Source organism: Phalacrocorax aristotelis, chromosome 3, assembly GCF_949628215.1.
Source record: "Phalacrocorax aristotelis chromosome 3, bGulAri2.1, whole genome shotgun sequence".
Taxonomy (NCBI): Eukaryota; Metazoa; Chordata; class Aves; order Suliformes; family Phalacrocoracidae; genus Phalacrocorax; species Phalacrocorax aristotelis.
In genome coordinates, this window is record NC_134278.1 from 130,808,174 (window position 1) to 130,836,165 (window position 27,992).

General features: G+C 53.7%; 3 protein-coding genes across 5 annotated transcripts in view; 1 reads left to right on the plus strand and 2 right to left on the minus strand.

Moving 5' to 3' along the window:
• Positions 1-8,144, plus strand: part of RALGAPA2 (Ral GTPase activating protein catalytic subunit alpha 2) — a 135,165-nt gene extending 127,021 nt beyond the window's left edge. For 2 of the 3 annotated variants that reach the window (XM_075089685.1, XM_075089686.1), the window contains one exon: positions 5,508-8,144. In XM_075089685.1, coding sequence (XP_074945786.1) covers positions 5,508-5,662 — 155 coding nt within the window. In that variant the 3' untranslated portion in view covers positions 5,663-8,144. Of the gene's footprint in view, positions 1-1,993; positions 2,034-5,507 lie in introns of all 3 variants that reach the window. The other variant, XM_075089687.1, reaches the window with a different exon arrangement.
• Positions 8,145-12,148: 4,004 nt separating this feature from the next.
• CFAP61 (cilia and flagella associated protein 61) overlaps positions 12,149-27,992 on the minus strand; it is a 117,376-nt gene continuing 101,532 nt past the window's right edge. Inside the window, exons 25-27 of the mRNA XM_075089694.1 lie at positions 23,108-23,198; positions 20,584-20,734; positions 12,149-12,332 (exon numbers count right to left, since the gene is read on the minus strand). Coding sequence (XP_074945795.1) covers positions 12,259-12,332; positions 20,584-20,734; positions 23,108-23,198 — 316 coding nt within the window. The 3' untranslated portion in view covers positions 12,149-12,258. The remainder of the gene's footprint in view (positions 12,333-20,583; positions 20,735-23,107; positions 23,199-27,992) is intronic.
• On the minus strand, positions 16,921-19,166 carry INSM1 (INSM transcriptional repressor 1). Its single transcript, XM_075089696.1, is given in 2 exon segments — positions 16,921-19,046; positions 19,049-19,166. Coding segments are annotated over 2 exon segments (1,398 nt in total). The 5' UTR covers positions 19,110-19,166; the 3' UTR covers positions 16,921-17,709.

The window sequence follows — 27,992 nt, forward strand, 5'->3', positions numbered from 1 at the left end:
CCTTGGGTCTTCTCAAGTATAAAGCTTCAAAATCCATAATGATCACACATGATGTTGTTCCCTCTCTACACACTGGGTTGTTACACGTTAAGACCCACCTTTCTTGGCTTTTTCCCATAAGATAGAAATGTTTACTGAGTACGAGCAGTAGCCTTGGCCATAGTCAGCCAAATCGGTTCCTCCCAGGGGATCGGGAAAGGCCATCGCAGCGCTACGGGGTGCTGCTTTCCCCCCGTGCGCTAAGAGGGTGGGTGACCACAGCCCCGCTCGAGGAGGGGTTTGTTAGGCTTTGCTCGCCCGTCGCTAAAACCGCTTGGGTCCGGAGCAGGGCCCGGCTTCAGAGACAGCGCAGAGTAATTCTGTGGAGATCACGTCCCAAAAAATGAACCTAACTTCAGGATCCTGTGGCTGCCCTTCAAACGTGTGTGTTGTGAACGTGGCTAAAGGCTCAAAGGGTTCTACTTGCGCCTGGGGATGGGGCTGAGAGAAGGGCAGGCACAGGAGAGAGAGCAGCAGCCTTCCGCCTAGTTTTATCAAATAATTTCTGTGGGAAACATCCACAGCAGTGAGTCACTGTCTTTTCCATGAGATTTTCAGTACTGTTATAATACACAGGTTCCACCCTTTCTGTTGTTGTAGTTCTTAAAAGCAAACTCGGGAGCTTTGGAGAACAGCAGTAAGGATCCCGTACCTTGTAAAGCCGCGTGAGGTACCTGCTGTACTCCGTAAGTGCTGCTGCAGGACACATTATGAACTTGAAAAGCTGATTTTCGACCACAGAAACACTGTGGCCTTCTGGCAGGTTGGTTGACTTGGTTTGGGGGGAGAAAAAACCTCTCACGTTACTGCACCTGTGAGGGAGCCGACAGAGAAGGTGCTTTTGGTTTCAGTTTTCTGCATGTGGTGCCCCTGCGGAGCGTTTGGCCGGTTTTGGTGAGGAGTTGGACCCCCAGAAGCTGAGCTGCACGAAGGCGGCGCTCTATGGCTCTTGTCCAGGGGGAGGTCCCGCCTGCTTCCTCCATAGGCCGACCAAGAGGATGTTTCACCATCATCGGCGCCGATATTGCTGTGCTTGTGTATACGCTGAAGAGCAGGGAGAGGGAGTTACTTTGCTTTCAGGACCGTTCATCTGCTTCACGAGGAGAAGAGAAATTGCTAAAAGATCATTTTTTCCTAGAGCACGTGGTGGTGGTGTCTGAGAGACCAGGATTGTTCTGTTTGGTAGGTTTGATATAAAAAAAAGCTATCTCTAGCTTTCCAAAAGATAACTCTTCATTTGAAGTATGTTTTTGTCCATATTACTAACCGATTTTTTAATCCCCTCCTGCAAGGAACATATTTTAAAATCGTAAGCCTTTGTCTCCATAAAGCCTTTGCACCCGTAAGAGACCGCAGAGGCATCTGAGCCATCACGCGCGCGCGTCGTACTTGCGCGCAGGCGTACAACTGCCCGTGACGCACTTTTGCACGTGCAAAGGACTCTCCATTCATGGAAGTTTATGTGGCCCAGTGGTACCTACGTTGTTTACTTTCTGGTTTCTTTAACCTGCCTATGGTGCAACAGAGCTTTAGGTCTCTGTGAAGCCGCAAATATTACCCAGTTTGGAACTGTACGACCACTAACAGCGTTGGAAGCGCAGCTGAAATAAGAGGCTGCTGAAGCCCCCTGGAACCATATCGGCAAGTCTGGCAAAAGTTAAAGGCAGATTATTATTCCTTCCCATTTTTGCCAACGTTTCCTCCGTTTTTTCAATCGACAGACCAGCGGGGCAAGGCAGAGCGTGTGGGCACCCATTTCTCTCCAGGTCCCCCAGGGTATCGAGGTGACCTTTGTGTCGTGAGTTGCCCGTGCGGCTGGTGCCCCGCATGTGCCAGGACGGCTGTGGCTGTTCCCGCTGCGCCGGGCGCCCACAAGCAGCTGGCCTGACCTTCACGCAAGTGCGACGGGTGTGCTGTTCCTGTATTTATATGATTTTGTGTTCTCTCCCTTTAGATTAGAATATGTAATGGTCTCGTTACGGTAATTGCTGCAGGTAAGAGCGATGCTTCCCACAGGCCCCGCTGCTGCTGGCGTTGTGCTCCATCACTAACAGCTCTCCTCCTCCTCCTCCTCCTCCTCCTCCTGTGCTCAGCGTGCGGCTGCAGTGGCTCTGGGGCTCTCCGGGTCTGTCTCTGCCTGTCCCTGTCGCCACCGCCCCATCTCCTCCCACTACCCGCACACCAAGCCCCGTGGGGCACCCGCTGCTCCCTCCGGCTGCTGCCGGGCACGGCTGACACCGGCCCCTGCCGCGGTGGGAAGCGTTTTGGTCGCGGCTGGGCCTGTCCGCGTGGCTGTTTGGCCGGGGCACCACGGGACGTGAGCGGGGACGGGGCAGCCACCGGCGACGTGCTGGGTGCAACCCCTGGTCCCCGGCGGCGAGCACCCATGGGAGCCGCGTGGCATCACCTCCGTGGCGGTGCTCGCCCAGAAACCAGCACCACTCGTGGGAAAGAGTTGGTGCCCAGCTTCTGGTGGGTTTTTTCCCCCCTTTTGCAAATTTTACGTTTGGCCGAGTTGTAAATTTTAAGCACTCTGCAGAAACTGCTATTTTTTATTTACTACACCACTGCAGAGCTGCTGCCTGGTTTCTACCACTTACAATTGTGCATCGCCTGCGCACTCTCTGAAGCAAAAACCCCTGAACCTCCTCCGTATCACTGCAAAAAGAAAGAGAGCTACGCCTCTCACGAGCAGCTTCACGTCAATACAAGCACGACGCCGATTTTCCTGGGCACGTGCCGGTCAGTGTGCGCAGCCCTGCTGCTCTCCCTAGCGCGGCTGAGCGAGTAGAGCCTCGTCTCCGAACAAAGTTGCAGGCTCCCCTTGCGAGACAGCCAAGTAATTAGAGTTCGTGCCAGACAGCTTGCAAGTGGAATTATAATATTTGTATGAAAGCCTTTATCTTTTGTGGTTATTACTTGCTCACTCTGCAGCTGCTGTCTCCCTATCAATCAAGGCTGTTTCAGGGGAGCTTCAAGGTTGATTGCATAGCTAAGGACTCGCCAGAAGAACGTTTGGACTGAAGGAATGTGCCGGCTCCCGAGGCAGGCGGATGCTGCGGGTGCTCCCGGAGCGAGGGGTGCCTCCCCTGCACCCCCGCCTGCTGCAGCCGCCCTGCTTTTCATATGCGCAGGCGATGCATTGTTCAGCGCTTGCATGAATATTGCTTGAGCTTATCCATTTGGTGAAAACGGTATTATTTTGACCATCTGCCATTCTGCTTAACTGCAGGAATGTAAAGTACGACACCTCCCTCACAGCCCTTCCCTCCCCCCACGCTTTTCTCCCCACGAACAGCACCGCAGGTTTTGTTTTTAATCCCAAACCGACAGCTCCACATTTTTCACAGCAAATGCCTTTACACGCTAAGTCACATTTTTCACCTTTTTTTAATGTGATATTTCCCCTTCAGTCAATTGTCTTGAAGTATAAATCTGGTAAGTAAAGATTGTCTTTGAAATGCAAACGCCGGTTTGCAAACTGGCTGAGGGATTTCAAAGGAGCAAGAGGTGCTTTGGGTTTCGCTGCCACCAGACCTCAGCATTGTTCCCTTCGCTGCTTTGAGTCATTAAAATATCTGGAGTTAGCTAAAGCACGAGGGGAAAGTTTTAACCCTTGTGGTGAGGAAACGGAACGCGATGCTGCCTGTGCCCAGCAAACCCCATGGAGTTACCCCCCAGCAGATCAGTGCAAGCTGTTAAAGCGCAGGGAGCGGGGCTGCCGCAGTTCCTAGTGATGGGGTGAGATAGGCGGTGGTGTTCGGTGTGAGGTTTAAAACACCCTGACTCCCTTGAGCCGCGTGTTGAGAACGCAGCTGAGTCAATGTGGGTCTTTGCCCTTAGAAGGCGGGTGAAGCCCCAGGTGCTTCGGTGCCTGGCAGAGCCCTGTGGCCAGACCGTGCCCACAGCTGCCCTCTCTGCCTCGCTAAACCCTGAGCGGTTTCCCAGCATGTTTCACAGGGGAAGGCTTGCCCTGCTCGCCACCGCCCGATGGGCAGCGCAACCATCAGCAGCAACAACCGAGGCACTGGCTGCCTTTTGGTGCATTTTCTGCACACTTGAGAGTTACCTGGGCTAACAAAGCAGAAGGGAGCATTAAAGACAGCCCTGTAATTGTCAGTCACATAAACTAACAGCAGATAAAGGCACAGCCTGAGACAGCTCATTGTCAATGGGAAATAGGTTTGTGCTGCAAAACACAACCGTCAGCCTGGAGTTTGGAGGCGGTTGCGTGGCTGCCAAGACTGGCCCGACCTTCAGCGGGGGCTCGGAGCCTCCCTCCCTTCTCCCCACAGGCCGGTAAGCACCCGGGCGCGAGGCTGTTCCTCCGTCCCACCCCTGTAAAAACCTTTCTGTTAAGACTGGAGAGAGAGAGAGAGACAGAGACAGAGACAGAGAATTGTAACAGGGTTTAAAAATACCGTTCCCCAAGGGGGGTGATGAAATGACATTCACGCCAGGAAACGCCTCGGGACGGGTCAGAGCCCCAGCAGCAAGAGCAGGGCCGGGTTGCAGCATGCGCGCTGTATTCCTCGGAGCACCACTACAGCCACGCAGGGCAGAGGCAGGAGCCGCGCACGTGCACACACCTCAGTTTATTAATTTAGTTGTTAGTTTAATAGCTGTATCCTCGTCTGCTCTCATTCAGACAGCCTATTTAGTCCTGGCCTCTAGTCGTAATCGCCTGTGGGGAATAATTGAGATGTAACTTGATGTTGTTGAACAACAAAGCGTAAACACATGTAGACACTGCTACAGCCATCCAGGTTCCGCAGCCCACACGTACAGATCCTGAACGGTGGCCGTGAGTGCACTGACAGTGGTGGGCACTTACTGTCCTAAGTAGTGGAACTAATTAGAAAAAAATTGGGATTCTTTGGGTTTTTTATCAGAAGCTAAGATGCCTTCCAGGTAGAGTTTCCTGAAAGCAGTCATGCTGTGGAAACTTGCTCCAGCTCTCCGCAGTAGCTTAAATACAGAAGAGCTGTTTAGTGACACACAGACAAAAAAAAAAAAAAACACCCAAAAACTTTATATAACATGCACTTAGAAAAAGCATTTTCTGAATTCCATTATGTGGGTTTTGTAGGAGCTTGGAGCAAGCAGGGCCGGAGCATCTGCCCCCCCAGCATGACAGCGCCTGCAGGCTCTGTGCGAACTGGCGCGCCCGGCCCGAAAGGGACTGCTGCCGGGGGCTCTTGCGCACTCGCCTGGGCACTGCTGACTCTTTCTGGAAGCTGGCAAAGAGAAAATCCTTATTTTGCCAGGAAAGCACAGTATGGTGGTTCCTCAGCTGCCTGGGCCAAATTTCTGCTGTAACTGTCAAGCTGACCTGAGTGGTACCCAAGATTAATTTGGAAGAGGAGGTGGAGAGGGGCTGTGTTTGGCCAAGCAGGTACTCTGATGCAAAGACAGGCAGGGTGTTCCTTTCCTTACGTTATTTTTTCTCTCCCCATCCTGTTTTCCAGGCTGCCTCCCCACAAGCGCCAGCGCTGACCTTACTGTCACCATAGGCATAGAGCTAGCAGACCAGACCTCGCCCACATTACCGCGCGCCTCGAAGAGCAGAGTCTCTGGGAAGCTTCGCCGCTCTGCCAGTGCTCTCAGCAAGTCTTCCAACTGAGGTGCTGCGGGAGCAGAACGCCGGCCAAGGAAACACAAGAGACCTTAAAAATAGAGAAATTATTTACTGTGTCTGTAGAACTTACAATTTTGGACGAGCACGTGTTGAAGGGGACAGGCAAGGGCTTTGCTCTGTGAAATCGCAGTTGGCCCATGCTCATACAGGCATGGCCGACAATGAGGTATCACCTGCCTTCTCATCAGGCATTTCCCTCGATCATTACCATCACAAAGAGGACGAAGGCGACGGGGGCTCTTGCCCTGGCATGGCGTTGGGCTGATGGCAGCACGCGCATCTCCCCGAGCACCCGCGCACAAGTACCGGTGTCGCACCAAGAGACGACAAACCAGTACTGAAATGAGTTATTTAACGTAACTTTAGAGCATTGCTTTTAGTCATTCCAGTCAAAAATTGTGTATTAGGGAATTTTGCCTGAACAAAGGTTTCATATGATGAGCCACGTAACGTGTTCCCCTCCTTCTGGGTGCGGGCGAATGATGGAGGTGCTTCCCAGCCTGTGTTCAGCCTCTGCTGCCCTTCTGTTGTCTGCGGTCACCCAGCGCTGGCTCTGTGCATGTAGCTGAGAATTAGTCATCGCCAAAGAGGCCATTTACCTGAAATTCAGGAGGGTTCCGCCCATTTGACAAAGTGGCAGCACGAGTGTTAAAATCTGTTGAATCATGGTATCCCGTTCAAGGCCACATGCCGCTACCTGTTGTGTAAAATCCTGAAGCCAAGGATGCTCCGGCCGCCGCTCGGTCGTGTCCCGGCCAGCGGAGCGGAGCAGAGGTCCAGGCTCCTCTCCGTCGTGCCGGTCAGGCACCCGGCAGCGGTCGAGGTGTTATCGCTGGGGTGGCCGCATCCAGCGCAGGTGTGAGGTGCTGGTTAGCAGCTCCCGCACCACCTGGGTTCAACCACGTACCTTCACGCCTTTGCAATTGTTTTGGACAGGAGCTCTCTCCCCAGCACTGGCTTTGGCTGCGGGATTGCTGCGTCACTTGCAATAGCATGTGCGATGGCTGCGTGCTGTGAACTACTCACTAGAAGAACAGAAATAACCAAATTCCTTTTTGAAGAGCAAATGCCGCACATTTGGCATGACTGCTTCTCACCGTGGTTTGAATGGACGGCACACCTCTTGGGTAGCCTCCTCACCTTGTCGCACCATCAGGGCGTTAGTCTGCAACCTGAAGCACCTCTAGTTAGGATAAAATACACCTGAAGGCTTTTGAGGACGTACAGCACCCTCCTGGCACTCTGTAGCAAGCAAATCCTGTATCTTCAGTAGGAGATGTATTTCACTATACGTGTACCATAGGTTTCTAGGGGTGGTAACAACTTTTTATAGCTAAAACCAGAAGTCGGCTGAGAGACCTCCCGCAACCGCTCGGTGTGAACAAGGATGGCCAGACCACAGGCAGAAAGCTGTCGCTGCTCCGCCGCAAAGGGCCCCGTGAGATGCCGGGCGGCATGGAGCGGGAGCCTCCTCCGCTCAGCGGCCACCGGGGATGGGCACCATGTTCAGCCGGGGCTTCCACGGCCCTCCTGGCACGCACGGGCGAGGGGAGAAGCTGGCGGTGAAGCAAGTGATGTTGTCTAACGTGATTGTTGGAATACCAGTGACTGCCCCTTCTCAAGCGTGGTGTCAGACCCATCTGGCCTGCCGAACCCCGCTTAGGTCTGGGTCGCATTCTGGCTTTTTGGTCCACTTTTGTTTGGTGTGCTGCTCGGCATTCGGAGGCACGCCCCGGGATGTCACGTGCTTGTGTCAAGGGAAGGGGATTTGGTTTTCAGTGAAGCAAAACCCACCATACATTTTTTCTTTTTCCACACTTTTATCGGGGTGTCAACATGACCATCTGCCTGTTGGCAGGTCAGCTGTGGCTCCCCTGTAGGTTCGGGGTCCCGGTTTATACCAACTGCCAGCAGCGTGGTGGTAGCTCGACACTTCGCCATGGGTTACACGGCCGGAGGAGCCGCCGGGCGCCCCTGCCCTGCCCGAGAGGGAGCTGGAGGCGCCGAGCGTGAACCTGGCCAGCAGGGCGGGACACGGGTGACGCTGCCGGCCGCTGGAAGGAGCCCCCTCCGCTAAGGGTTTTGGTGGCCATTTCCATTTTCTGCCTCGTGTCTTGGTTCTGCTTTCTACTGATTGTGTGTCCGTAAAGGAAATTAGAAAATAAAAGGTGTCCTTTAATTTATTTTTCAGGACTGGATAGGTGAGGTGGTCTTGTTCTTAGTTCTCCAATAAATGGTCTGAAATAATTTCAAAGGCATTCTTTTGAATAAAAGGAGACTTTTGTCGTTAGAGCAATATGCATCTGTAATTCAGGGAATAAAACACTGACGAAAATAGTATTTTCCTGATGTCAAACACCTTAAAATATTAATTTGTAAAAATGCAACTGTGGTTTTGTACTACAAACTGGATAACAAAGCTGTTCTGTCACCCCTTGCAAACTTAATAAATCTTGGCTCACAACAAGGCCCGTTCCGAGCAGCAGGCGGGCGCGGGCGGGTACTGCGCGGGGCGCGCAGCGCGGGGGAGGCGGGCAGCGGCGCCGTCTCCGGGCGGTGGTACCGGGCCGGCAGCCGGACCCACCGGGCAGCATCCGGGCAGCTGCACGTGGGGCAGCTTCGGGGTCAGGGGTGAGCAGGGTGGGGATTCCCGCATTAAAGCCGGCACCCGCAGGGCGGTAACACGGTGCCAGCGGCGCGGGGTTTGCCGCAGGGACGGCTGCTGCGTGCGGGGCCGGCGACATCATTTCCAGACCTGAGTTCTGCTTGGCAAAACGTGTAAGCGCTAACGCCACACCACGACCGAACCGAAGGCACCCGACACGGTCACACCTCACGGTCACCTGACTGTATTTTCAATCTGGGGGCCCTGGACACTCAGCAATGCTGCCTTTCCCGCCGCGTGCAGTGATGGCGGCGTCTGCCCCTGCACACGCTGCCACCAACCATGGGCTGAAAGGGAAAGAACAAATGGGTTGGTTGGGCTGAATTCTGCCAAACCACTACTGAAAATCGCTTTTGTGTGCCTAAGGGACAGCTTCAGGGCAAACCGAGGATTTTTAACTTTGTCTTCTGAAGAATAAAAGTTTGTTGCAGAACTGTGTCCTTATTAAAGTGTCTTTACGTCTTTTGTCACCGTTTGTAGGGGTGGCCACCTGAAAGAGAGGCCGTGGAAGAGTTTTAAGCTTTGCAAGTGGTTCAGCCCAGGTGCTGCAGGCGCGGTTGCGCAGCGAGCAGCACCCACCCCATGGGCCAGGGCCGTTCACGCGCCACCAGCCTCAGCCCTTGCAGGAAGCTGAGCCCCGCACATGCACTCATAGGGCACACCGCTGCTACACATGGGTGCTGCTGGCCAAAAACCAGCTCTCCTTTCGCATCCCATGGCTACAGACCCTTTTTTTAATCCGGGGGGGTGTGGGGGTGTCTGTCCTGTCCCCTGCCACGATGAGCCCTTTGCTATTGAATGCCAGCAGCACTTCTGCAGCTCATATGTAGGGGCCTTCGTTACAGCACTCGGGCAGCAAGGGCACGTGTAGTTGATTGATATTTTTAAAGCCCTGGCCCTTTGGCTGGGCGTGGTCGTGGCCCCTCCGGAGAGCGCTTCTGGAGCGCTCTGCTCCTGGCACACAGATCCTGCCGAGCATCCTCGGCGGCCGGGCAGGACAGCCGTGCCTGCATGACCCTGGCATTAGCTGCGGCCAGCGCTGAAGGGGCCTTGCAGCAGGTTGCTAAAAACAATTACAGACCATTACAAAACCCCAGAAGACACTATTTATATACTATGCATTGCAAGAAATTCACGATGACAAGGCTTCCCTCGCTAAGCCGTGTAATGCTTTTCTGCTGAGCGATTTGCATGAGCATTAAACCCAATACGTTTCTAATGGTGATTTTGTACTCTGTGGAGACACTACTTAGGAAAATGGAGGCGGGGGGATTGCACTCTCACTCATAATTATGTCAGGGGTGCTTAGGCATTATCGCACGCTTATGCCAGCAGGAATGCGAGGGGCTCATTTGGCAGTGGGAAAAGGCGCTTGGAAATGTCTGCGCCTTTGCTGGAAAGAGACAACAAAGTTCTGCCTTAAATGGCTTTCAGGTGCTTTAGTGAGAAATGGCGCATTAATCCGAACAGCTCCAGATAAAGCCCTGATTTTCTCTTATTTGTAGAAAATAATTAACACGCTGACTAGGCACTAGGACCCCAGATTTTGCCCACCTGACGCGAGGAGGCTCCCTGTCCCAGGCCCAGCACGGGCCACACACGTGATGGGCTTTGTGAGCGGCCAGGAACCGGCCCCTTTCCCGACCGCTGGGGGGTGAGGGACGTTTCTGCGGCCGTGGGGCGGCCGTGGGCCCCTGGTCGCAGGCTGGCGGGCGCAGCGCCGGGCCCTGGCGCGGGCAGGGCTTCGGCCGCACCTTAACCACTGCCTTTGGTGCTGTGCCCGGCTGAAGGCCCCGAGGCCGAGAGCTGTGCAGGGCCGGTGTACAACGGCTGCGTCACGCTGGAGGAAGCTGGGCAACTTGCAGGGTGTCACTGGTACCCTCCAACCGCATCTGCACCATTACGTGAGCCGTACAGGGCCCCAGCACCCCGGGGCGGCCACCTGCACGCTCACGCGGCAGCAGGTGTGCGCGGGGCATGCGAGTGCCCACAGGGCGCCCCAGCCGTAAGCCCGCCCACACGTCGGCCCCCGAGCAGCCTCCCCGCGGCCCAGGCGATCCCGCAGGGGGTCCCCGCGCCGGAGCAGGGCTGGGTGCAGCTGGGCCGGGCAGGAGGCGGCGGGCAGCACCGCGCGGCGTCGGGGACCACAGGCGCGACCCGGCGCTGGAGCCACCCCAGCCCGCCACAGGCGGAAGCATGCCCTCAGTCACAGCATTAAAGATGTAAAGTAAAATAATATAACACAATATTAGATAATAATTTATACTTATACATAAGAATGCTTAACATTTTTATACATATTATTGCTATACCTATTAATGTTATAGATCATGTAATTATATGAACATTATATATTATGTACATTATGTTGTTACATTTATTATATGTCACAGGATATCTAGTTATATACCTAATATGTATATCTGTATATTAGATATAGTATATATTATATCTATAAAATACACACAGATATAATGTGTGTATAATATAATAAGCATAATACAAATAATCTATGATCTATAACCTATACATTATATAACACATATGTGATATACATTTTAAGATATACATTATATGATATACATTATACTAGATGCACTATATAATACATTGTATATTAGCCATACACTAATATTTGTTTAATAACAATAATAATTATTATAGTTATTAATTTAATCAAAATATGGATTGTAGGTTATCTATATACATTACATATACATTATGTATGTGTGTATAGATATACACGTGCAGACATACCTAGCATATACTTTAGATATAAGTATACATTACTAGATAAACTATGATGATACTATTATATAAACTATAATATTGTCTTCATAACAGATATGCAGGATACTTTTATTTTAAAAATTATATAAGAAAAATTTTAATTGTATAAATTATCTGTGACATATGAATAATATATGTACTAGATTGTATAATGAATTTATAATATATTATACTATATCTTGCATAATGCATCTATAATTCCATCACAGAATACTTGATGCCCCAGGTACAATACAGCATATAATACACTATATATATGCATGTATATAGATTCTGCATAACATGTATCTAGAATAGGTGTTACGTACGCATACGTATGTGTACCTATGTGTACCCCTCTATGTGTACGTACACATGTGCATACACAACAGTGCATTATATAATGCACACGCTTCACTCCGTAGTATAGTCCTACAAAGCTAATGAAAATTCCTATGAGACAATATTATTTCATTATCTGAACGTTGATAATGTATCAGTAGTGACATATGCGTATATAATAGTATGCACTGTATATAATGTATTATAATATGCATTATCTAATAGGCAGTAGACTTTATACTATACATTAGATATTATGAAATAGGATATATTATAATACACGTTAATATAATATATTATGCGTGCTATACTGTACTACATATTATGAAGTATGCTTATAGGCATAAAAGGAATATAATTGACATTTTATGTAGAATTCTAATTTATTATATATAATAAATTCTATATTTCGTGTATTTGTATAATTAAAATAAAATTTTCCAGGTCAAAAGTCTAAGCCACCAGCCCATGCAGATGTTTGGCATTTTCCTCAGGTTGGGTTTTTTTTTCTTTGAACTCACTGCAATAGATGTAACTGACTTAGGAAAACCTGCAAAATCAGCCAAGAAATGGTGCCTTGGCTCCTTACCCCGATAAATAACAAACCCCTCTGGGTGACGCTGAACGGGTCATTTCTCCTGCTGGCCATCACCAAACCCCTCCAGGCCTCGGGCGCTGCCCTCCCAGCAGCCCCACAGTGCAAGCAGAGTCTTTGCCCTGCTTTAAATTACCTTCCATAAACCAACTTCCCCATCACATGAGAAAAGGTTTGAAAAATTAAGTTTGCCTAAAACTACCGTGGTGCTCAGGCCACGGGTAAGGCACGTGGAGCGCAGAGACAAGGCGGGGAACCGGCTTCAGGCGCTCTCGGCTTCCAAGCTGCAAGGGGGGTGATTATTAGTTAGAAACAGCAATTCTTTTCCAGAAGTAACAGGTGGTTTAACGGGCGCTGGCGGCCGGCTGCTAAACGTAATGCCCGGGTGACCGTACCGGGAGGACGTACTGTGTGCTGGCTCCCCTCTGCCGGTGCAGGGCCACCTCGCCCCGCGCCAGCGACACCAACACAGCCGTGCCACCACCCTGCCACAGCGTCTCCGCCCGGCTTCAGCCTCTCCCTGCCTGTGCTGATGGTGACGGCAAAATCAGAAGCTAGGGCCAGAGTATCACCGGGATGTTTATGCCTCTGCTAGACACCATATATCTTTTCAGCCGTGCACTTAGATTAAATAAGATTTTTTAAAGAAAAAGCCTGCCTGTGTCCTGCCCTGGAGCCTTTATCTGTAGGACAGCCCCATGAAATGGAAGGCTGTTCCTGGCATGTCCATCTTTCTGATTAACATATCAAATGTTTCCACGAGGCAGATGTTTGTTATGCCGATTGTACACTAAATTTAATTAAAACCATTTAAAGCAGTAATGAGGCTTTTTATCTGCATGGAAGGCTTTGAGATGTTTGAATGTAATGTGCAAACCATAGGCAGCACAGGCACCCTGGTCCTTCACCAAGGGAGACACTGGGGCGCCCTGGGCAACACCCCACAGCACCCAGCTGCAGCAGCCCCGCTGGCCCACAACACCCACCGGGACTCAGCACCCTCGCAGGCCGGCGAGGAGACAGGAGGCATGTCGGCACTGCCACCACGCGGCGCCCTGCAGCACCCCACAGCACCCCGCGGCACCCTGCGGCACCCCACGGCACCCTGCAGCACCCCGCAGCACCCCACGGCACCCTGCAGCATCCCACAGCACCCCGCGGCACCCTGCGGCACCCTGCAGCATCCCACAGCACCCTGCAGCACCCCGCGGCACTCCACGGCGCCCTGCAGCATCCCACAGCACCCCGCGGCACCCTGCAGCACCCCGCAGCACCCCACGGCACCCTGCAGCATCCCACAGCACCCCACAGCACCCTGCAGCACCCCACAGCACCCTGCAGCACCCTGCGGCACTCCGCGGCACCCTGCAGCACTCCACGGCACCCTGCAGAACCACATGGCACCCCGCAGCACCCCACTGCACCCCGCGGCACCCCGCAGCACCCCACGGCACCCCACACCCCGCTGGGGACAGACAGACAGAAGTGCCTGCGGCTCCATGAATGGTTTCCCCACAAGCTCATTACAAAGCGATGCAGGTTTTAAACAGGTTTGTGCGGAGAAGGTCTGAAATCCAAAGCAAAAGCCTTGTCCCGGGCCCATTTCTGGGCCCAGCCTGGCCCTGGGACCTCTCCCACCCGCCCAGCCAAGAAACAAAGCAGGCGACGCTTGGCGAGGCCGGGCAGCCTCCAGCCGCACAGCCAGCCCCAAAACCTCTGGCTGCGCCCAGGTGCGCTTCCCAGCGAGGCAGCCGATGGCTGCGCCCACTGCATTGATGGCTGCAAGCGACCATGTTGTTGATACCAAAGTTGCTAAAATACTACACTCAAGAAGCCGCATCACAGAGACTGTTCCTCCACTAGCGGAGGCGCAGGAGCTGACACTGCCGACAGGAAAAGCTCTTCCCAGTGTCTTGCTAGCTCCGTGCCCACGGTTCAGTGACGGCGTTCGAGCTGCATTTTTCAGGACCCTGAAGGTTCCTGTAATTAATCTCCCTGGTTCCTTTCCGTTTGCAAACAATCCTTTTCAGACCATGTGTTCAGCTCTTTGTGTGCTCAGTGAGGAGGAAGGCTCCAGCGGTTTGCAAACCGGGCAAGCATCCCTACCCGTTTGCATGGAGAGTGAGCAACCTCGGTACCTGCGCGCCAACTGCCTCCAAGAATTGGAAATCGCATCACAATTGGGGTAGGATCAGCATTTTCCGTGGTGCCCAAACCTGTTCCTGCTGGATGCATTGCGAGTCATCAGCAAATTGATTTGTTAGCTGACAGCAGGAAGCTTTGTTTGCACAGTGCTGGCCGGCCTGCGCTGCCGGATGGTGAGAACATGGCACCAAAAAGGCAACACCTGCATTCCCAGAAGCTGCTGCATGCGGCGCTGGTCAAGCTCTGGTTTCAGCTGCGCCGCTCAGCTCTTGGCGCATCCGCCGAGCTAGAAGTGGGCTTGAGGGGCTCATGGACATGGAGGTGGAGGCAGAGGAGCGCCGGGCCGGGGTCCCGCACTGGGGACAGTCCCCGTAAAGCCCCTGGGGCAGTTAGCACCTCAGACTTCCAGTGACCTCTCCCAAAGCTGGGACAGCGGATGACAGGAGGGCCATGGTCCGAATGGCCCAGGAGCTCACTCTGCCAAGGCTGCTGTGGCCCAGTGACGCCAAAAGCAAGTCCCCTGTTTTACAGGGTGCCTGTGAACGGGGCCCAGTTCACAAAGTACTCCCGTTTCAGCTCTCCTTACTCCTCCCCAAAATACAAGCCTTTCCACTGCACTGTATGCTCCCATCAGCAGAAGATGCAAAAGCTTGGGTGCTGATGGCTACCCTGACGGTCCCCTACAGACCTGGGAATTTCTTCTGACCCCAACAGATTTTGTCTGACTCCTACTGGAACAGGCGTGAATTTACTTGACTTGGGAAACCGATACCAATACGAAGCCGTTGCTTTGTGGCCTGTTGGTGCCACGGGCTTTGAGCACAGATTTCAGCTGGGGTGGGCACTGATGTGAAGATGTGGATGGAGCCGCTGGGCCTCTCTGAAGGATGCGCTGGGCATCGGTCTGCAAACAGCGCCCGGCAGCCCAAAGGCCTGCCACGCACACTGGCAAACTCCCTCGGGGAGCTGGAGCTCTGCTTTGTCTTGAGCAGAGAGACCAGCCTGCCCAGCCCGCGGACAGCTGTGACAGCCCTGTGTCTGGGGCTTTCCAAGGCCGGGGAAGCTGGGAAAAGCAAAACCACACTTCTTGCGAAGCATGTTTTGCTGCTTGTATCTCTGAAGCTGTTGAAGCCATGTTCTCTTTTCCAGTGTATCATTTTACAGCTGAAACCACAGCTTCGCCTAGACCTGAAGTCAGTCCTGGCATAATGAAGTTGGTTTCCTAGGAATCAAGGGAGCGGGAGGGTACTAGCTTTGGTGCTTTTTAGCCTGACTGAACAAGAAAAAGATCTCTCTCTAGAAATATTTTCTTTCTCTAGAAGCTTTGCTACATCAAAAAAATACTCAGACATGTCCTGGGAAGCTTCCCTGCAGGAAACTCCAGGTCCCCTGCTGTCCCCACAGTGAAGCAGCTGCCTCTCAGACAAGAGCCTTTAGGTGAGTGAACAAGGCAGGAACAGGCTGGAAACCGCTTCCAGCAAGCAAAAGCCTCAAAGGCATCATCATCCCTGAGATGGAGCAAGTCAAAACACCCAAGCCACGACCTCTCAACCCAGACTCAGCCCTTAAAGCACCAGAAGGTGACCAGGCATTTGCATTCAGGGTCGCCGAGCAGATCCGCGTGCCATGCCACGAGGTTGGCTGCGCAGCTTCTCCTGCTGGCAAAGGGAGAGATCGTACGGCTGCACTGCCGCGCCTGTGAGAGGGGTTTCACTGACCCAGCACACGTCTTCCCCACTTACACTGATGTTGTAATAATTTTTGCTAAAAAACCCTACTTTTTGACCAAACCCATGCAATCCCCACCTACAGACACAAGCCCTGCACCACCACCCACACGCATCTGGGGTGAAGACCCCAACCGCTGCTACTCAAAACGCCCGCAGGACCATGCCCATCCCATGCAGAGCCCCACCGCAGGCAATGGGACACCGCCGCCTCTCCCCTCCCAGGGTGAACTGGGGCACTTTGCACCTTGTTTTCCCCCTGCCCCAGTCACTGCCCTGCAAGGTTTTTTCACACACTGGTGACCTCCCGTTCCGGAGGGGAGCCCAAGCACACCCGGTTTGCCAAAACCCTGTTGTTATTGAAGGACGCTGCAGAAATCCCAGCACAGGGGAGAGTGGGACCAGACAGGATCAGACTCTAGCCTTGAAACCAGGCACACAAAAGCTTGGTCTTCCTCACACCAGCCTCCCCAGTTCATAGCAAAAGCAGGATGCAGCTTTTCTACAGAGCCCCGGCCCCACACTGCCGAGTGCCAAGCACGGAAGAGCAACCCAAGCAAACCGCACATCCTCTTACAGGCAAGGATTTCTCCAAGCTCTCCGCTTCATCTCCCTCAGAGGTGTCCCCTGTCCCCACAGTTCCCCTGCAGTGCTTTCAGGGAAGGTCCCTGGAAGCTCCTCCACAGCTCTTCCCCGCAGCAGAGCTGGGGACAGACTGCACCCGGTGACGGCTGCAGGCTCAGGGCAGGAGCCTGCAGCCCCCACGCACCCCTTCATGGAGTGGAGCAGCCTTCCCCCAGGACTGGACACACCTCACCTCGCTCCTCTCCCCCCCTTTTAATTCCTTTTTAATTAATCTCAAAGGGTGCGGAGCAGGCTGGTGCCTGCCAGGGCACCCTGCCAGCTCAAACCCAGAGCCCGGCCCCAGCCCCTAGCTCCCCCCCCGAGCCCCCCAGGGTCAGCCCGGCAGGGAGAGGACCAGGAGGCAGCAGGGGCACGCTTGAATTTGAAAATATTTTATTTGAATAGTAAATAATTATACAGTTGAAACAGTTCTATCGAAGCACTCTATAAATAGCTAACAGTTAAGAAAATAATGTGTGTAGAAAAAGAGATTGCATCTAAAAGTAAGAGCTGTCAGTTGCACAGGATAAAATGGTTAAGGTCATGTGTTATTCTAGGTATAAAAGTTAAAACCTTTTTAGCAGATCCCTTTAGAAAAAAAGATCTTCTAAAACGCACAGTGAAATGGCAGGCAGGGGAGACAAAAAAAGCGCATTAGAATATCTGCGATCAAATAATATCGATCTTCATAATTAATATAAATAAATAACGAATAAATAACATAATTACTTAAACCAACATATACAGATAGTCAACTCATGAGCTACCTTAGTAAGGGCAAAACGAACAAAAAACAGAAACTTGGCATGTCACAGTTAAGGCAGTTTCTACAGCATTTTCTGGAGACCATCAACAGCAGAGTCAAGGCATTTGAGGCTATACTAAAGGAAATTCTCGTTTCTCCTCAAGCGGTTTGATCTGTTCACATTTAGAAAAACCGAAACGAACGAATAAACCAAAAAAAAAAAAAACCCAAAGAAAGAAAAAAAGAGAAGAGACCCCGGAAAGGTAAATGTAAAGCCAGATTCCAGCAGTTCGCAAGCCGTATTAAAGCTAATAGTGGGGCGAGTCCGACGCGCAGCGCTCGGCGGCGGCGGGGCGGCCCCGTCCCGGCCCCGGTCCCGGTCCCGGTCCCCGGCCCGGCCCCGGGAAGGCACGGCCGGCTCTAGCAGGCGGGGCGCAGCGGCACCTGGAGCAGGATGACCTGCCTGTTCTCGGAGGGGTGGCACTTGTTGATGTGCCGGGTGAGGCCGGGCGAGCTGTAGAAGGTGGCCGGGCAGTACTTGCAGGGGAAGACCTGGGCGGCGTGCAGGAGGCGGAGGTGCCGCTCCTGGCTGCTCTTGCTGGGGAAGGTCTCCCCGCACACGGGGCACAGGCGGCACTCGGCGGGCGGCGGCGCGGGCGGCTCCTCGGCGGCGGGCTCTGGGGCCGGGGCGGGCGCCGGGGCCGGGGCCGGGTGGCCCAGCAGGTGCTTGCGCAGGTAGGCCTGCCGGCGGAACCGCTTGGCGCAGCGGGGGCACTCGAAGAGCCCCTCCTCGGAGCCCGCCTCCGAGGCACCGCCGGGGCTCGGCGTGTCCCGCTCGCTGCCGCTGCCGCCCGCCTCCTTCGGCGGCTCCTCCGGCGGCGGCCTGCCCGCCTCGGGGCCGCCCTTGGCGGCGGGCGGGCGCGGCTTGTGCCAGCGGCGGTGGGAGGCGAGGTTGGCGGGGCAGGAGAAGACCTTGTCGCACTCGGGGCAGCGGTACTCCACCCGGACGATGCGGGAGCAGCGGTGCTGCGCCAGCGCGAAGGGGTCCCCGTACTCCTCCTTGCAGAGCTGGCAGATGAACTCGCCCAGCGGCCGGGCGCAGCCGCCCCGCGCCTTGGCCGGCGCCTCCACCGGGCCCTCCTTGATGCGCAGCCCCAGCACGGGCGACGTGGTCACCTCGTCCTCGAAGGTCAGCTTGCGGATCGCCTTCGCCTTCTTGCCCGACGGGGCCTTCTGTCGCCCGGGCTCGGCGGCACCGGGCGGACGCTTGGCGGGCGGCGGGCGGCCGGGGCCGGCCGGTGCGGGCGGCGCGGCCGGGGCTCCGCCGGGACCGGGACCGGGGGCGGCGGCGGCGGGGGCGGCGGGCGGCTCGGCGTGGCCGGCGGCGGCCCAGAGCTTGAGCTCGGCCGGAGCGAAGAGGAGCGGGTCCATGGTGCCGGGGACGGCCGGGGCGGGGAAGGACTCGGCCGAGACGGGGGAGCCCAGGCTGAAGCCGCGCTCCAGGTACTTGTCCCTGCTGACGGGCCGCGTGGGGCTGTACAGCGCCTGCACGGCGGCATCGGGTGTCCCGAACGGCACCGGCGCCGGCGGCGAGTCCCGGGGCGGCGGCGGCGGCGCGGCGGCGACGGGGAGCGGCGGGCCGGCGGCCTCGCGGCAGCAGCGCGCCCGGTAGGAAACGGGCGTGGGCCGCCGGCTGCGCTTCACCAGGAAGCCGCGGGGCATCTTCGCGCCGCCTCCGCGCCGGCGGCGGCCGCGGCTCCCGCTCCTCGCTCTGCCCGCGGCGCCGCCGCCGCCGCCGCCTTTAAGCGGGCCGGGGCCATTGTTCAGGCCGGCGGCGGCGGGACGGGCCAATCAGCGGCGGCGGCGGCGGGCGGGGCGGGCGCACCTGAGCCCCGGGCCCCCCCACCGGCCCCCCCCCCGCCGGCGACGGCGGCACACGCCCGGCCCCGCCTCCCGCACGCTCCGCGCCCGCGCCCGCCGGCCCGGCACGCGCGGCCCTTTGTGTGCCGCCCCGCGCCCCGCCCCGCCCCGCCCGGCTCCGCCCCGCCGCCCGGCACCCCCCCCGCCCGCACCCCGGCGGGCTCGGCCGCCCCCGCCCCGGGCAGAGCGAGCCCGGAGCCCTGCGGCGCGGGGCAGGAAACTTGGCGCGGTAGCAGGAGTGGAGAGCGGCGTTCGGGCAGCCGCCGGCGGAGCGGTGCTGCCCGCCCTCGAGGGTGCCGGCGCGGCCCGTCGGTGCGGCGGGTGTGCTCTGCCCGCCACCGGCATCAGGTGGAAAAGGAAGGCGCAAAGCAAGCGCCTCCCGGGACCCCCCCGCGGCCCGGCAGGAACCTGTTACACGGTGCGGGCTCCGCTGCCGCGGTGTTCGGGGGCCACAGTCCCCGCCCCCGGGCCGCCCGGCGGCCCGGAGCCCGGCCCGGCTCCCGGCACGGACAGGAGAGCGGCAGCGGCGCGGCTCCCGGGTGCCCGCCGAGCGGCGGGGATCCTGACGCGCGGGGCCGCCCCGGTCCCCCGCCCGCCACAGCGGGGTGCGAGGCCCCGAGGGGCGCCCGGCGCTGCCCGCGGGGTGGGGGTCCCGCCGGCCGGTTCCTGCAGCGCGGCGGGGCCGCGGCAGGTGCAGCCGCCGCGGGGCGAGCACCGGGCCGCGGCCCCGCTCCCCCTTAACCCTTTGTCTGCGGGACGGGGGCTGCGCGGCGGCCCACGCGGGAGCTCCGCGCCGCTCCGCGGGTCGCAGGTGGTGGCGGGGCGGGGGGAGCCCCTCCCGCGGGTCCCGCGCGCCTTTGTAGGGGGCGGCGGGGCACGCGGGCGGCACGCGATGGCGGGCCGCCCTCCCCCCCCCCGGCCCCGCTCACCGCCTTTGTGCGCCGCATTAGCATAAAGCTGCGCGACCCTCCCGGCGGGCGGCACAAAGGGGCGCGCAGAGCCCGCTGCGGGGGGGCGAGGGGGGGGGCACCGGGGGCCGCCGCTCCCCGGGCACCCCGTCAGGCGGGCTGGCCGTGGGGGGGTGCGGGGCCGCCCTGCCCTCCCAGCCCCCCCGGCCTCCCGGTGGGACAGGCGTGCGGCGGGGCGGGGCGGCCCGCTGCGCATTAGCATACAGCTGCGGGCCCGCCGGGCACGCGCCGCCACCCCCCCCGCCGGGGCTGCACACGGAGAACCCCGTCCCCATCCCCCCGCCCCGGGGCCGCACACCCCGGCCCCCCGCCAGGGCTGCTCGCCGGGATCGCCCCCCCCCCCCCCCCCTTCACCCCCGAAACGGGGGGATGCCGCTGCCCGGCGGGCCCGGCGCGGCCGCCTCACCTGCCGTCGGCGGGGCCGGCGCGTAGACGGGCAGCTGGGCGCGGTGGCGGCGCAGGTAGCGGCGGACGGGCTCCGGCAGCGGTGGCGGGCAGGGGCTGCGCTCCTCGGCGTCCCGCGGGGGCGTCCCGGCGGCGGGGGGCGTCCCGGGCACCTGCAAGGCAGAGCCGTCAGGCGGCTGCACCCCGGGGTGCTCCCGGGGGCACGCGCGGCGGCGGGGACCGAAACGGCATGAAAACGTGGTTTCACGGTGAGGGAGAGACGTTTTTACGGGAGAGGGAGGGCGCGGAGCGAGGCTCGCCCCGGCAGCACGGGCACCGGCTCCGCGGGCTTCCCGCTTAACCGGCGCTGCCACCGGGGAGCAGTTCGAACCCCAGACCATTATTTCCTACTGAGGACAAGTGCCCTTTCTAGAAAACCTCGCGCCGCACATGTGTGCCCGCAGTTTGCTGTAATACTTCAACAGCTGATGTAGGTGCAAAAACCCAGCCCCGCCATCTGCATGTTTGCATAGCTGGGGCTCCGCATGTTGAAATAAACACGTTTGCGGTGCTGTGAAAGGGCAAACACTCCCCGCGCCGTGGCTCGGCTTGCAGCGACAGGCAAGAGCATCGCGGGTACCCGTCACACGTACACCAAGTGCAGCGCTGGGGTGACAATTTCAATACACGGGCTAAAAACGTACTCCCTGTCCCAGCTGTGACTGACTGTGCTACACATGTACTACTTGCTACCAGCGACCATTTCTGTAAATATTGTTCCTAAATGCATGGGGCTCATTTCCAGTTTCTGTGTTAACTGTAACCAGAAATGCCTGACATCTGCGCGTTCACACTCATGGTTCTCAAACATCTCTTTCAAAGGTGTATTTTTCCCTCATTTTTACATTTCATCGCTAGCTTATCTGCACGCTGAAGTGAGCTGGAATACGAGCAACAGGAAGCAGAGACAGTAGGTCTCTTGCCCCATGCAGAAATACAGCCAGTCCCGAGGCGTTTCAGCTATGTTCTGTAAGTGCATGGTACCTACCGTGTATTTGGCAACATGCCCAGAGGGAACACCCATGGAAAATACATAAATGTGACATTTAGTAAATATAGTTAAAATCACCGTGAAGGAAATCCAAATAAAAACACAAAATGACAAATTTGCATTCAGATGCAGATACCGTCATCTGTGTTCACGCAAGCAATTCTGAACTCACGGAGGTGCTTTCAGTCCGTTCAGTGAGACTATCTTTGTGCACCGGGACTACTGCAACAAGAAAAGGGTAAGGCAAGCGAGCCTTTAATTTGCAGAGCACCAATTCCCCTTTCTCTAAAGCTGTTCATGCTTGCAGCAGGCAAAATGTGCTTGAATGAGGGCAAGAAAACACTTCTCATCAGGCCTCCCGTTCTGCGCAGAATTTAGTTTTGTGTTCTTTTATAGACAACTTCCATGAGAATCTAATCCAAAAGTGTGCTGAGGTGCCTTCTGTGTCAAAAGAGGAGGAAAACCGCACCTAGCCCTGCCGGGGGGAGGCAGGCTCCAGCGTTTGCGTGGCTACAGCCGTGACGTATGACAGCACGCCAGCCTGGGCCGTGGAATTGGGTGGGCGACAGGCTGCCCCACGTCCCTTCCTCTTGTCACCCTGCCTCCACTTACAGTTGATTCTGCTTATTTTCTGCACGGTTAACAGCTCTGTGAGCAAATACTTAAAAACAATGGCTGTCGCCCGGAGTTCCACTGAGTTAAGCAAAAGCAGCAGCGTGAGGAGAGGGTAAATGGGTCCCAAGTAGTGGGTTGGAAGTATCAAGACCCCAGACTGCAGATTATGTTTGAGATCAGGCAGAAGTTCATCCCGGGGTGGGGGTGGGGCAGTTTTGGGGGTCATTGGAAATGTGCAGTTGGCAGTTCTGTTCATGGGGCGCAGTGACTTTGGATTTTGAGCAGGCAGAGTTGCAGGCTGCTGTACCAGACTTTATGCCTCTCTGGATGGTACTAAGGCCAAAGCTGTAAACAGCTTTAGCAAACATTTTAATTTCATCCTTATTCAGGAGATCCACTTATCGCTGAAAAAGCCGGTTGCTTTCACTCCTTCAGCTACAAAAGCCATTCCCTGTGGGTAGATGGTGAAAAAATCTACTTCTCATAGGCTCAGCTGAGGCAGGTTTAGGGTGGCCTGTAACATATTCATACTAGGAAACATTAATTAAAAAGGGGATAACTGAACAAATACGCCTCCAGATTCTGCTGGGTAGCTGTACTAAACTGCACGTTTAATGCAAAAATGCTGTGAAGGAAAACAAAGCAACCTACAGTTCTGCCGGCAAATTGGAAAATACGCCTGAAGAACGAAAGTGAGCAACATGCCGTACTTGGTGACACCCCCCCCAAGCCATGAGGCATAGGATCTGCTCAGGTTCCCAGAGGACATAGCTAAACAGAAATGTAAAGCGTTAGGAGAAAGATGGGAGAAGAAACCAAAGTGAACAACGCTAACAAATTATCTAAATAATAAAATGCACTCGCCAGCCATTTTTCTTACCTGTTCCGACATCAGGATTTGGCGCAGTTCCTTCTTGAGATCAATAAACCGATCGTGATAGATGGCCATGGACCAAGATTCTCTGAAGTAGCTGGTTAAAAAAAGAAGAAATTTAGTTATCTTGTGAACCTCTCATTAACCACTAATAAAGTATTTACCTGCTTTTTTGCCTTTATAAATTACAGTTCTGGACCCATCGTGATCGTTTGTTCATAAAATGCCTCCCGTAACAGCACGGTCAATCAATTCTTTTAATGGATGTTCCTGATGTACAGCCAGCTTCAGTAATTACATTTAAAGTGGCTTAATTCAGAGCTGTGGCAAGACCCAGTGAAGAATCCTGATTTTATCAGAATTTAAAAGCCTGAAGACCTGTAAAGAACGGTGTCTCCATTATCTGTCCTCATTTGAGAAAAGCAGATTGCAGGATTAACTGAACTGCTGCATAAACAAATTAAATTTGTGTAGACAATGACACAAATGTTGTTCATCATTAAGGTTTCTGGATTAATAAAGGCCAGAAAAACAGGCCACCACAGTGTTGCAATATGTTCTTTGCACTGCGCTGAAACTAAATTGAACCTGTCCTAGGAGGAAGCTCTTGTAACTTTTTCTTTCAGTGACAGCATTCGTGACAGCATTCTTCTGTGAAAAAGGAGTAAACGGATGGAGGGGACGTGACTCGATGTAGAACCTTGAGGCTGTAAATATAACTGTAGGCAGCTAGGTTACAGAGCTGTGATTTATTTCTCTTTCCTTTATAATGGAAAATAATTTTTACAGCTTCAGCGAGATCCTCTGTGTGTAATTCTTGTCCATGCTACCCGGAGTCAGGAGGGGCACCCAGTGGTGACTGAGCAGATGTCAGCAGGGTCACCCCCGCAGTTGTAAGATGGGTGCATTTGCGTGGCTGCGGCCAACGTTCTCGTCTTCGGAATGGCAGCAGCGCGCTTGGCGCTGCCGTCAGGAGTGCGCGTACCCTAACGCTCCAGTCAGTTGCGTGGTCTTAAAATGAACATCTGGATAAAGCAACTTGAAAGGCGCTGCCCAAGTTTAATAATTCTGGCACAGCTGTCTACAGAAAACTATTGCACAGTTTCCTTTTTGCAGAAGATTTTTTTTTCATTAATGTCAAATGTATTTCCCCCTCCCACTCTTTGAATGAAACAGCTCTCACTAATGCCCTGCACAATTAATACCACTCTGCGCACCTGGCTGAACTTCGCTGGGTTTTTTACATACTCATCTCATCATAAGCTCTCTTCCCCCTTCCCACCGTGCCCCTTCATCTGCGTTTCTCTTTGTCTTGCAGGCTGGCTGGGGCTGCCTCTCCTAGAGTTGCACAGTGTCCGGCACAGTGGGGCTCTTTCCAATAGACATTCTCACAGTATAAATATTTATTGGCACCATTACAAATACTGCGTTCTTGCTGTGGTAAGTGCTGCCCAGCCTAGGAGCCTCTAGCAGTGCGTTACCACGGCTGACACTACTTACTCATTCGGATATGAAACATCAGAAAAGATGAGCTCAGCTTTAAGTTTTTTAATTTAGCAATTATACACCTATAACGTGCAGAGAGCTCAAGAAAAGGATATCCCCCCCAATATTTAAAATCCCTTCAATTTCAGAAGAAAAACCCCACCCAACACTAACCTTTAACTCAATGTTGGCACTGGATAGCAAAGCAGGGAAAAGCGGGGTGTTATACAAGAATAGATGAAGATAATTAAAGACTCTCTATTTTTAGTGATACACCCTGCTAAAAGCCATGTTCCACTGGCCAAACATTTTGTTTTCAAGCTGGCACCTTAACTTCAATTCTAACCCTGACAAGGTGATTTCATCTCTTGATTGAGGCACATCTTTCAACTACCTTACCTTGGTTAAGTTGTTCACCTCCCTCGCTGAGATGCTGCATTAAATGATGTTCTCAAATGTGTCAGGGATGCTGCACGTTACTGCTACTGCTACCAGCTCAGTCCATAACTGCATTTTTAACTGTTCCTGTCCACATTCACAGATTTGGAGCTCAAAATGTGTGGTGACACGTTTGCAATATTTCATGCAAATAGAATGCCCTTTTTTGGGGGCATGGAGAATGTCTTGTCTGTATTTCCTAGATGGGGTGCCAAGAGGAGGAGCTACCAGTAAACATAATTTACTCGCAGATTCCCTTTACTTCCCTTCACCTGAAGAAATGTAACCACCAATTTAAACATGCGCTTCACAGAAACAATTCACTTTCTTTGCCGGCTCTGCATTTTTATCTATTTATCTTTTCAGCTAGAATCACCTTTCTAAGCGGCACGTGGTGTTCTTCAGAAAGCAGATCTACATATGGCTGCTAAAGGGAAGTTTAATAATGAAAAAACCCATTTGAAGCCAAACCAACAAGTTGACTTTCTGAGGCTCATTCTGAATTTTATTACCACTTCAGCAGCAGTCCCTCAGGGCAAGCTGTAGAAGGCTTGAAAGTATAATGCTCTTCAGTATACAAGATGAAGCTGGCATGCTACCAACGGAGGCTCAAAGGCTCCTCAACTATCATGAGAACGGCATCTGCCACATGTGTTTGCACCATTTAGTCTTTCATAACCTGCCAGAGTGATCAGGCTAAATATGTACAAGATGACAATGTTTGCCAGGAGCATAACGGGTTTTCAAACTTGGTCACTTCCTAACGGGGATCCCCTGCTGGCAGACTTTTATATCGACAGAAGCTATCATGGGAAGGCATTTGTAACGAGATGGGATGAAACGGTCTCCTTTTGAAGACAATAAGTGACATCCTTTTTGTTGCTAGGAAGCTGGTCTCGCCTTTCATTGACAAACAATATTTAAAGTCTGTTCTGCCTCATTTGTGATGTGTAGCCTACATTTGATGAAAGGGAAGAAGGAGGAAGATATTTAGTGGCATCCTGCACAAAAGACACCGAATCTTTCCCTTTTCAAGAGGCAGAGCATTACATAAAGTGGACAAAGTTGGCCACTGCTAGCAAGCAAAAATGGAGTGTGCACGCACATGGCTTTCCGTTCGAGAGCTGTCTGTATTTATTCATGTATTTAAATTGCAATGACACACACCACTTTCAGAGAACAAGGCTTCTGCCGCTGTGCAAGCGAATGCTGAAGCTGCTGTACGTCTGCACAGAAGTGTAGTAGAGAATATTTACCATTTACTTTAGAGTACCAGTGTCCTGGCACTCCCAAGGAGAGACAGCGAGGACCCGACGCTGGCCTCTGGCAGTGTTTCTGCCATCTAAGCCAGGCCTAATGGCACGAGATGTGCCACTGACACCAAGAAGTTAAAGCCAGAGAATCCTAAAAATCAAATGAAAAACCCGCAGAATAACACACTTGGTTCATACAACAAAATAAAAAAGCAAGATATAAAGTTAAAAAAATAATAATTGAATTTCTAATGAAGAATTTTAAATCCCATGACTGGAAAGTAATGGCGGAAAGGCAAAGACCAGCTCTGTGGAGTAAGCTTATCTCCTCTGGTAGATCTACTCTTTTATCACTAGTGAGCTTGGCATAACTGTAATACTCATACAGATCAGTTTTATCACACCACTGAAATGTTTTCCAAACATCTGCAAGCTGGGCTTCCCTTCATGAAAATGAAGCAAAGCAAGGCCCAAATAATATCCAGTTATATTATTAAAGATGGGCTTCTGAGGACCATTGTCGATTTCATCTTTATGTGTTTCATATTGGGTGCTTTTCTTGGAAAATCTCAGCTGAAATCCTCTCAAAAAAAAAAAATCACTGCTGGAAAGAGAAACTGAAAGCGGTGATATGAATGCAACCAACATGGCAAAAAAACCCAGAAACCGATTTTTTAAAAAAGGTTTGATTTTCTCATTCCTCTTATTGTGAAAGTAAATTTCATTATTACAGCCTGAGAAATAGTGTCTTTCTTCTTAATATGAGGATTGTAATATGTTTGTAATTACTTCCATTCCTTTTCTTGCTACTTCCATGAGCCTGATGACAGCAGAGATAACTGCTGCCACTGCGGACAGGCCTGTGGGCACACCTTGTGCACTGGGAATGCAGGCCTGACGGCTCATTAAGCCATGTGGAATAATCCCTCCCTGCAGGTGAGCTTATCAAATTACCAGAGCGTGTGTGCATGCCGAGCCTGCCGTGCCCCAGCGCAGTATCCCGTTAAGGGAATACAAACTGCAGCCCTAAGCAGCAGGCGCTTGCTGTGGCCTCGCCTGCACCCCCCGTGACCTCCTCCCCCTCTGCGAGTCCGGGACAAGGTGGGGATTTTCAAAAGCTCAGAGTGCAGCTGGGCACCCGTTCCTGTGACAATGTCTTCGAAAAATCCCTTTGCGGACTACTGGCATGGTATTAACTGCAGGTTTCGGGACGCTGTGTCTGTCTGTGTTCTTTTGCTACTCAAAGCTTTTTGGAAACAATAACAAAACCTAGTTCCACTCCTTGCATCCCTGCTCTCCCCACTCTTTCACTGACATGCATAAACTCAGAGGAAACAACTAAGTTCAGAAGCTCAGACAGTCTGTGAAGTGGTTTGAATCTGTGCAACTTTTGTTAGATGTCTCTAAATAATAATTTGAATATCTTGATTATGTAATAATCTCTTGAAATCATGTCCATTTACTCACAAAGCAGTCTGCAATTCACTGTGACCTGCCCTACGTCCCATTAAATTCAGTGGGACTCTGGTCAGAGTTGGATCTTCCATCATCTGGCACTGTAAGCATATGCAGAGCAGCACATGGTTCTTGAGTATACAATACAAGGCAGAGTCATTGATAAACTTAATCTCCTGTTAATCTCTAAGTAGTACAGAGTCTCCTGTCCTCCCTGTAGCTTCCCACACTTAGTACAACATGGTGAATCTTCAAGCTGG